At 36.6% G+C, this 11,446-nt stretch overlaps 1 protein-coding gene across 1 annotated transcript in view; it reads left to right on the top strand.

The window, feature by feature from the left end:
- The window catches only part of LOC311066221 (multiple epidermal growth factor-like domains protein 9), a 75,351-nt gene that overhangs the window by 25,012 nt on the left and 38,893 nt on the right, over positions 1 to 11,446 (top strand). Inside the window, exon 5 of the mRNA XM_084087268.1 lies at positions 6,270 to 6,539. Within this exon, the coding sequence (XP_083943394.1) occupies positions 6,270 to 6,539 (270 nt within the window). The remainder of the gene's footprint in view (positions 1 to 6,269; positions 6,540 to 11,446) is intronic.

Below are 11,446 nucleotides of genomic sequence, written 5' to 3'. Positions count from 1 at the left end.
TATAATATTTATACTGATAATGATCGTTGGACTGTACATTAAGCCACATATCACATGGCTACTTAAACAAATAAATACGTGGAATATTAAATATTCTTGAAATGATTTTAACATCTATATAGAAGAGAGAGGGAAAATGAAAGGGAGTGTAAAATGAGGGAGATGAAGCAGAACAGCAGTGATTATCAATGTGTCAGCAGGCCCACATCTGCGCCTCTCGCCTTCCACGACTGCAGACATTTCACCTCAAGTCCAAATTTTGTGGAGTGGCGTAATGGTTACAGATCTGTGCTGACGACTGAAAATGTGTAGGTTCAAATTCTGCAATTGTGCTCTTGAGCAAAACGCTTAACCCCAGATTGCTCCAAGGAAAGTGCTCCTATAATAAGTAAGTGTACTGGAAATTTCCCTGGAACTGCTAAATTACTACCTGCCTGCAAAGTCATGTAATAAATAATTTAATAATGTAAATACATTTTTAATAAAATAATACATTAATAGAATATTTATAATAAATAAATAACTTGACAACAATATAAAATGATACAAAATAATAAAATAAGATAAAATGCTTAATTTGACATTACTATGGTTTAATTTGCTTTCTAAAACAGGTTGTAAAAATGAGATTAATTACAATTTGTTCTATAGTTTTATGTGGCTTCAGGTTTATACATCTAAAAGTACTCTATGGTGAATAGAAAATAAAATATAGACAGACAGACAGACAGACAGACAGATTCAATTCAATTCAATTCAAATGTATTTGTATAGCGCTTTTCACAATACATATACAAAGCAGCATACAATACAAAGCAGCTTTACAGAAAGTGCATTTCAGAAATGTACATAGAAAAATACAGTTAGTTAATCATGTATTAATTTAGGGCATAATATATCGCCAGCGTTGAGTCATCTCTTCACAGGCGTCGAGTCGTCTCTTCACGGGTGTTGGGGCATCTGAAGGTTCCATGAGAGGCTGGATACAAACTGGAACTGACGAACTCTATTTACTAGCATATAGTGTCCCGAGATAATGACAGAAAAGCAGATGAGAAATAATTAGCATAGCTGCTGTTCATAATATTAATGCATTCAATATGATTCAACTGTAGTATAAAAGGTAGTATTATGCGAACGCTTGGCTAAAGAGATGCGTCTTTAATCTCGTTTTAAACTGGGACAGCGAGTCTGAGCCTCGAACAAAATCAGGAAGGCCATTCCACAGTTTAGGAGCTAAATGTGAAAACGCCCTCCCTCCTTTAGTGGACTTAGGTATCCTAGGAATGACCAGAAGCCTCGAATTTAGTGATCTTAAAGAGCGCGATGGATTGTAGGGTGATAGAAGTTCCGTTAAATACCCAGGAGCTAAACCATTTAGGGCTTTATAGGTCATTAGTAATACTTTGTAATTGATACGGAACTTAATAGGTAACCAATGTAGAGATGATAGAATTGGTGTTATATGATCATATTTCCTTGACCTAGTAAGAACTCTAGCAGCTGCATTTTGGACTAACTGTAGCTTGTTTATTGAGGACAACCAGCTAATAAATCATTACAGTAATCTAGTCTCAAGGTCATGAATGCATGAACTAACTTTTCTGCATCAGAAACAGATAGCATGTTACGTAGCTTAGCAATGTTTCTTAGGTGGAAAAAGACCTGTTCTTGTAACATATGAAATATGATTTTCGAAAGACAGGTTGCGGTCTAATATAACACCCAGGTCTTTTACTGTAGTGGATAAAGTAACAGGACATCCTTCTAAATTAAAGTTGTATTGCAAGAGGTTTTGTGGGCAGTTTTTTGGGCCAATAAGTAATACCTCCGTTTTATCTGAATTTAATAGCAGAAAATTACACGTCATCCAGTATTTTATATCTTTAACACACTCTGTCAATTTAGATAATTTAGCGTTTTCATCTGGTCGTGATGAAATATATAATTGAGTGTCATCAGCATAACAGTGGAAATTAATTCCATGTTTTCTTATAATATTACCAAGTGGCAGCATATATATTGAGAATAGCAGAGGGCCTAACACAGATCCTTGTGGCACTCCATAGTTTACTGACGTTATCTTCGATTTTTCCCCATTTAAACAGACAAAATGGTAGCGGTCTGATAAGTACGATCTAAACCAGCATAATGCCTGTCCATGAACACCAGTGTAGTTTTGTAGTCAATTTAAGAGTATTTTGTGATCTATAGTGTCGAACGCAGCACTAAGATTGAGTAAAACTAGTATTGAGATACAGCCTTGGTCAGAAGCTAGAAGTAAATCATTTGTGATTTTAACGAGCGCAGTTTCTGTGCTATGATGCGGCCTGAATCCTGACTGAAATTTTTCATAGATATCATTTTCTTGCAAGAAAGAGCCCAGTTGAGCGGACACCATTTTTTTAAATGGGTCTATAATTTGCTAGGTTATTATGCGGGTCTAATTGTGGTTTCTTAATGAGTAGTTTTATAACTGCCAACTTGAATATTCTTGAAACATGACCAAAAGATAATAATGACCAAGAGTTAATAATATTGAGAAGAGGCTCTTCCACTACAGGTAACACTTCTTTCAGTAGTTTAGTGGGTATTGGATCTAATAAACATGTTGTTGGTTTAGATGCAATGATACGTTTATTTAGCTCTTCCTGTCCTATAGTTGTAAAGCGCTGTAGTTGTTCTTGAGGGGCGATAATTGAGGCTGAATCATAAGACACCATTAAAGATTGTACATTTACAATTGTGTTTCTGATGCTTTCTATTTTCTCAGTGAAGAAGTTCATGAAATCATTACTACTAAACTGTAACGGAATATTTTGCTCAGGTGATGTCTGTTTATTTGTTAGTCTAGCCACGGTGTTAAATAAAAACCTTGGATTATTTTGGTTATTTTCTATTAGTTTGCGGAGATGCTCAGCCCTGGCTGCTTTTAGGGCCTTTTTATAACGTGACATACTGTCTTTCCATGCGATTCTAAAGACCTCTAAATTAGTTTGTTTCCATTTGCGCTCTAAATTACGAGTTTCTCTCTTGATAACATGCGTAACATTGTTATACCATGGTGCTTTAGTTTTCTCTCTAACCTTTTTTAATCTAATTGGTGCAACAATGTTTAATGTACTAGAGAAAATGGTGCTCATAGTGCTAGTCATTTCCTCTAGTTCATCTGTTTGTTTGGGTTCACTGAGCAGCTGAGATAGATCAGGTAAGCTATTTGAGAATCTATCTATAGTGGTTGGAACGATTGTTCTGCCTGGTCGTTAACGTGGCGCAACATGACAAATTTCAGCAGTACGTAGTATGCAAGTCACCATGTAATGATCAATGACATCATCACTTTGCGGTATAATATCTATATCGGTTAGATTGGTTCCATGTTATATAATTAAATCTAGCGTATGATTAAGACGATGAGTGGGACCAGTGACGTTTTGACCCCAAAGGAGTTTAATAAATCTGTAAACGCAGCTCCTAACGCATCATTTGTGTTATCTACGTGTATGTTAAAATCTCCAACAATTAATGCTTTATCGACATTGACCAATAGATCTGAGAGAAAGTCTGCAAACTCTTTTAGGAAATCAGCGTAGGGCCCTGGAAGTCTATATATGGTAGCCAAGGCTAGAGATAATAGGGATTTCTTACTTGCATCTAAGAGCGTAATATTTAGCACAAGTACTTCAAATGAATTAAACCTGTGACCTGTTTTCTGAGTAACATTAAGAATATCTCTATAGATTGTTGCAACACCACCGCCACGACCAATCAGACGGGGATCATGCTTATAACAGTATCTTGGTGGAGTAGACTCATTAAGACTGAAATAATCATTTGGTTTAAGCCAGGTTTCAGTAAGGCAAAGTACATATTGAAACTATTATCTGTGACAATTTCATTTACAATAACCGCCTTAGGTGTGAGCGATCTAATGTTTAGAAGACCTAGCTTTATAAATTGTTTTTGTTCACTAATATTGAGATTTTCTGGTTTAATCACAATTAGATTTTTCCTAGATACTACAGTTGATTTAATGTTTGACCTCACTAAACGAGGAATAGACACAGTTTCTATATAATGTTCTACATTGCTTATATCAATTAAGTTGGGACAACAAAGACTGTGATTTGGACTTTGACAGACAGACAGACAGACAGACAGACAGACAGACAGACAGACAGACAGACAGATAGAAATACTTTACTCAGGAAAGAAAACTGTAATGTCAAATGACAACTGACAAATGACAAAACAAATTGGGCCAAATGTGTGTGTGCTCGCGCATTTCTATACTAGTTAGTTTCCCTGGTGATGTTAAAGGTGGTAAACCCTCATGTGTTGGCATCATGAAGCTGGCACAGGCACGGCCGAGGAGTTCTCATCGCAGGGATGGGAGGAGTGCCGAAACAAATTGCTCTGCCTTCTGGCCACTTCCGTCTGTCACTGCCCGGCAGTGTGTCTGTGTCTCTCTGATTTGCTCATACCAGACTTGTGCCTGTCACAGGGAGATGTGGTTTCAGGGAGGGGGTTGTCCTGGCAACAGCGGCCAGTAAGAAAACAGATCAGTGGGGTCATCTTCATGACTATTTAAAACTGCAGAGAAGCTTGCATTACTGCACGTGTGTGTGTGGAAGATTTTACATTTATTCTGAACATCATTTTATAGATGTGAAACCTGGTAGCGGGCAGTTGTAGGTCAGACTGAGTGTGAGTGTCAGGCAGGTCCGAATATTAATCCAGTGCAGTCATTCATGCTAAGTGTGTTTTTCTTTCCTATCATACATATTTCAGAGCCGACAACACCTACCCTGAAGTGACCAAAACCTGAAAAAATCTCCAAAAACCTCCCTTTAGGGACGTTCTCATTTGCAAATCTGGTATAACAATAAAGTAATTAAAGGTTTTTTAAAAATATAAAAATGCAGAAAGTTTTGTGTGATGGGTAGGTGTGTGTGTGACATGGCAGTTTCTGGACATGGTACTGTGGTGATACCATGGTACCTTGGAGTACCATGCAAAAACCATGAATATGGTAATAATTAAATACTATAGTAAACATCAGAGTACTATAGTGTTACCATCTGATACATTACTGGACTATGGTACCATACCATCTTAGTACTTTTTGCAATGCTCACAGACAAAAAAAAAAAAAAAAAAAAAAAGCGTTACTTTATTCTACAATGTGTAATTAAAAAAATATATATATTCATGCTCTTATATATATATTATATGTATTGATTTTTTTTATTTATTGTATATATATATATATATATATATATATATATATATATATATATATATATATAATTTTTTGCTAGTTGATTAGGTTGGGGTAAGGGGTAAGAACCAAAACATCACTGTTAGAAACTTTTTTTTTCTTGTTTATGTTCAAAAAAGCAAATGTTTTTTTTAATTAAGTAAATTAAATTGAAAGTAAATTAAAATATAAATATTAAATATTAAAATAAAATATATATTACTGCTTCATTTTTTATGTTATTCTGCATGTTTTATGTTATCACTGCACTGTAGAATATGATGTCAGGCTTGAAATGTGGTGCTTTGGCGACACCTTGTTGTTGGAGTTGGAACTACAAGTCTCAAATGTCCCCAAAAAGTATTTTACACTCAAGTTATGCTTAAAATTCTCTGAATTTCAATGCATGAATAATAAAACAATCAAATCAAGATACTTGAGTTTTTCTTAGAACTATCTTCACATTTCATATGCTCACACACACACACACACACTGTATATTTCATCAACAATAACAAAGACAAAAAAAAAAAATTATAACAGTACTGTTGACAAGAATATGTAAAAAATACAGCAAGATGAACAATACACTAATAATAGTTACAGTTACTGCTGACACATCGTTGACTAAAATTTTTGTCAGAGTGAAATACATTAATGCATAAATACATAAATGAATATGACATGGCAAAATGTAAAATAAAAAGACAAATAACATGACTAAATCAAAACAAACAAAAAGCTCTGGAGGTAGAAAGTCAGATGCCTTCCCTTCAACTTCACACAGGTGTCTTATAAAATATGGTTTGATATGACAGGAGGAAGTGGCCAGAAGACATTTATACCTTTTTAAGTGTGCCACAACTGTCCAAATACCTTTGAGGCCCTCTGTACATCAGAATGAGTCCAGCATTAGGATGGGAACACTAAATCTTTGTAATGCTCCATAAAATAAGCTACAAATGCCTTATTTAATCTCATAGTCATGTGTGTTCAATCTCATTTACAGATTCCAGTGGACGACCCGTATGTGACGAATGTAAGCCTGGCTTCTCTGGCCCGACATGCGACGTGTGCGCAGACGGTTTATTTAAATCGGCAGGCGTGTGCGTGTCCTGCGACTGTAATGGGAACGCAGACCCTCGCTCCATGCCACAAATATGCCACCCTGAGACTGGCCACTGCCACCGCTGCATCAACCACACAACAGGAGCTCACTGTGAGATCTGCACACGTGGATACACTGGGGACGCCCGCTATCACAACTGCACCCTGAGAGGTACGACTAGTGTCTAAGCATTGTGGGAACACAGTTGCAAACACGTCCATACAGTACTGATGGGGTTACTGTCCTTTGCAGTTTTTCTGAATTGCTAAAACACCAAATTCCATTCTCTGAACCAAAATCTCAATAGCTTAAACCAGTTTGTTGAATAAATCACAATTTTCTGCAAAACCTTAAACAAGTTCAGGCAGTTAGACACTGTTTGCAAATCTCATGCACATTTTTTTTTGTTTGTGCAAAACTCTAAACATTTTCACTCATTAAAACATATTTTGGCCAGACCCAACATGAAGACTTGATACTGAGCCAGAATCATTCTCTCTCACTGATCTTGATTTTGCAGTTGCACAACTCTTCTGAGTGTAATGTAACATGCTTTTTTTTTTCTTTTTCTTTTTTTCACAATTGCTAAGACACATTTCTTGAAACCTGCACCCATTTTCTCACAACATTAAACACAAATCAAAATTTTTAAACTAAACTCACAAAACCATTGACTCTTCTGGCAAAGTCAAACAATTGCTTCAAAACCATTTCACTCAAAATCAAACAATGCTTTCAGATCATACACACATAAGTCAATAAAATAAGCACTACAGATCATTCATTAGACACTACATCAAAAAATTGAGAACACAGCATTCAGACCGTTACAGAATAAATATATATTGTATAGACCTTATGCGCCAGAGAAACAAGGGCGCCGTTCATTCATAAATATACGCAAGATCGCTGTGAAAATAAAACCAGAAGTCAAAAGACAACGAGCGCAGCGCTGAAAAGGGGCGGGGCTACATAAGGTCTTATACAGTAAACAAATTTTTGCAATTACAAAACAATTTAGTAAAACTGAGTAAGGTGAATATATTGTACTGAATGCACTGAAAATATATTATTGAACTGATTATTGAATTGGAGGCCTATTGAATGTCTGTATATTCAGCACTTGCATACTGTAAAAATACTGCAGTCCAACTACAAAAGCCAAAACTCTAAATGAAAAGCATGTTACGGTACACTCAAATACTGTTAGTTATGCAACTGCAAAATCAATGGTCAAAAGTTCAATGAGAGATTTGTTCTGCTTCAGCATCATGTCTTCCTACTGGCTCTGGCCTGAGGACTTTGTCAACATCACAGGCAATGTTGTCTCTTTCACAATAAAGGGGAAAACCACTCTCGTCTGACACATCCAGCCTTCGCAACACTGTCCAGCTGCTCAACACATACTCTTCCTCCTCTCCCTCTCAGATTGTTTCCATTTATTGTTGATTTCATCATTCACTGCACGTGTGTCACGTGTGCACTCTGAGCTGGCTCATATTTCATACAGTTGGTTTGGTCACATCATTAGAAATAAGTGTGAAGAATTTTAAATTGTTGTGTGTAAACGATGACAACTTGTAGTTGTGTTTTACTTTTGCCTCTTGTGTTTAGTGTTTTGTGACACAAATGTATCACAGTGAAAAATGTGTTTAGAGTTTTGCACACAAAAAAATGTGCATGAGATTTGAAAACAGTGTCTTACTGCCTGAACTTGTTTAAGGTTTTGCAGAAATGGTGATTTATTCTACAAATTGGTTTAGGCTGTTAGGGGTTTACAGTTTAGGACCCAAGGACCAGATGTTTGAAAGAAGATCCGGAGTCAGAATTATAAAAAATGAAGAAAAGTTTTACTGAAGATAGTTTGCAGTTTCATCAGCAGAAGTCAGCTTCAAGACTCGCACAGGAGTTCGTAGGCCGCCCCCCTTACAGTTACAAAGATCACAGCAGTTATACCCTTCACCAAGGTCTAAGCTATGTCCTTGCTTCAGGTTGAATGATTCTTATTGGCTAAGAAATTGATAAACATACAGTAGTAATTTTAGTTTGCTTGGTGCCAGCATGTCCCGAACAACAACTCAGTCAATCTCCAACAATGCCAGTGGTTCCTTAACCTGTAAGCAAGAAGACTAACACACACACCGACACACAGCTTTTCCAAAGTTGGATTTGGCCAGGCTCTAACTATAAACAGGAGTCTCGTATCAAATCATCAAGATAATGTGTTCTTTCTCAAGAAGAGCTACATTTTAGTCTAACGGAAGGCTTTAACTGAGAAATGGTCCCTTAAACTATAGACTTCAATGACCCCTATTTGTTTTAACACGTTGAAGACCTTTCTCAAACACAAAACATGTCCTTATTTCATTTCTGGAAGCCGGGTTAAATGAGCAAGCACTGTTACTGCATTCAGATATCAAATACTGACATTAAAGAATACATGAAAATAACATTTCAGTGATCACACTGGTAACTTCTATAACAAAGTAAAATCTCCAGAGAAGTCTCATTTGATATTTAGAAGGAAAAATATTGATTAATACCTTGATTATAATCACTATAATAGATATACATTGAAGCAGCAGTGGATTCCAATCCACCCCCTTCAAGGCTATTGAGAATTTGGTGCAGAGAATGGAATGGAATGGTACCACAGGTACGCTTCCGGAGGGTCTGGTGGACCCAAATACGGTGACGATGACCCCTACGCCACTGTTCTGCTCTCCAGAGCAAATACAGAGCGGTAACTCTCTCGATGAATGCTCGATCAACATCAGCCATCTTGCAAACAGACAACCGCCTAGCACTTGCCCCTCCCACAAGAAGCGGTTTTCGCCTCGGACGCGAAATTCCATTCTCTGCGTCCAATGCGAAAAGGATACGCGTAAACAGCAAGCGTTTGAAGCGAAATTGACGCACGTCCAAGGCGAAATCCGTGAATGGATTCAAAATGTTCAAGCGACTGGACGCGATAGATGCGAATTTGACGCGCTTGGTGTGAACGCAGCATAAATGCCAATTTATACTTCTGCGTCGAGTGTACGCTGTAGAGTACGTCGTAGGCTACGCACATTCACTACTAAGCGACTGAAAGAGAGCGGATCATGTTGGAGTTGGAGCTTATCGAGGTGGAAAAACAGTTAATTTTAATAAAATTACTAAAACTAAAAGGCAGAAATGAGAAAAGGCTTTTTTTGAGAAAAAGATTAAATGTAGTAGTAGTAGTTGCAATTAACGCTTTAAGAATCCGTACAACTGCAGCAGCGGAGGATTGCGGAACTGAGGAAGAACTGATAACGGAACAGTTTGATCTTCGGCTGACAAATCAGAGGAAAGGAGCGTTTCATTCCTGCCCACGTGTAGAAATTGAATATTCAAGCTGTTTATAATTTTTATTTTTTTATTTTTTTATTAAAAACGAAAAAGGAACTGTTTTCTCGTTTTTCTACTTTCATTATTAAATCAAAAAACGAATGAACACGAGGGTACACGGACCCCTTTTGACTCCATTTTTTTTGATGTAGTGTCTAATGAATGATCTGTAGTGTTTATAAAATTGACTCATGTGCGTATGATCTGAAAGCACTGTTTGATTTTGAGCACAGATTAAATGGTTTTGGGGCAATTGTTTGATTGAGTAAGAGGTTCTCTGAATGTAGTTTGAAGATTTGGTTTTGTGTTTAAGGTTTTGAGAAAGTGGCTGATGGTTTCGAGATATTTGTTTTAGCAATTCGGAAAAACTGTAAAAAAGAACAAGTACCAATTATTGTTCACACAAACTCATTTGATGTCATAAACCTCGCAAATCATTGCCAATTCAAGTGATTCATTCTTAATCAAAAGTGATAGCTTGCAAATATTGGTTCCAGGGATTCCAAGAAATTGCAGGTCAGCCAGCCAAACAGGATGAAGGATTGTAGCAGGTGCTTTGCAGTTTTATAAGCATTCAGGGTTCCCACGCGTCCTGGAAAACACATGGTAAATTAGAGAAAATGTAAAATTACTTGGTAAATCTTGTTGTTGTCCTGGAAAATTATTTAAAAAAGGTTCTTGTGTTTTTCTTTAGTCAAGAACAAAGGGTGTATGGCCCAAAACATTTAATGTATATAGCAGAAAGTGCTATGTTTAGGGATGCTGAGTTTTGATGCGTGTATAGATGCAAAGTCCTGTGGTTAGGGTCAGCTTCACTCGTTTTATAGTGGCAAGAAAAAAAAGGGCTAGTCAAAAATCCATAAGGCAGTGTGAGTTTAATCACCACAAAATACAAAATTACACAAAAATCTTGTTAGTTCCTATATCCTATGATGTTACACTTATTAAACCTTTAGGCTATCTTGTGTTACTGTAAACGTTTAAACACAAGTTGTATTCATAAATGACTGATAAGACGGTAAAGAATTGTTTCTCCCTTATTTCCTTTGTCCGAACCTGTTCAAGTTCAATCTTCCATCACAACAAGTGAGCGCAACTATTAAAGAAACGGAACAGAAATTATACATCAGAAAACATAGGAAGCAATACTGAAATATATATAAACACAGGAAATATCAGAATTGCCTCTCAAAGTTACAAAAGTTGATAGGGGGAGACCGGGGACGGTTGTAACACTTTTTTCTTCAACACCTAAAACAACCTTTTTTTTTTTTAGCTAACTTTTAGGCAAAGTACCCAAATTTGTCTACTACAAATGGCAACAATTTAAATTTCTTCAAATATATCACAGACTTTGTGAGATGATCATGATCACTACTGGGGTAGGTTGTAACACATACTGGGGTAAGTTGTAACAGGTAGACAAAATGCACAAAAACTAAGGGTTTTTATTAACAATTTTTTTTTATTTTAAATGAATGGCTGCAACAATAACATATGTGTGAATATGGGAGTGTATGTGCATATTTTGTGTGTTTGTGCATGCACAAGTGTGCGTTTGTGTGTGCATGTCTGTACGTGCACATTCATATGTGTGTGTGTGTGTGTGTGTGTGTGTGTGAGTGAAAGCAAATTACATAAACACTTAACCTCATTCCACAGAATGAAATGCATTTTTTATCAGTCACAATGGTGACAAGAACAAA

Source organism: Abramis brama, assembly GCF_963993115.1.
Source record: "Abramis brama genome assembly, chromosome: 16".
Lineage (NCBI taxonomy): Eukaryota > Metazoa > Chordata > Actinopteri > Cypriniformes > Leuciscidae > Abramis > Abramis brama.
The sequence above is the reverse complement of the archived record's forward strand: the minus strand, read 5'-3'. Positions and strand labels throughout refer to the sequence as shown.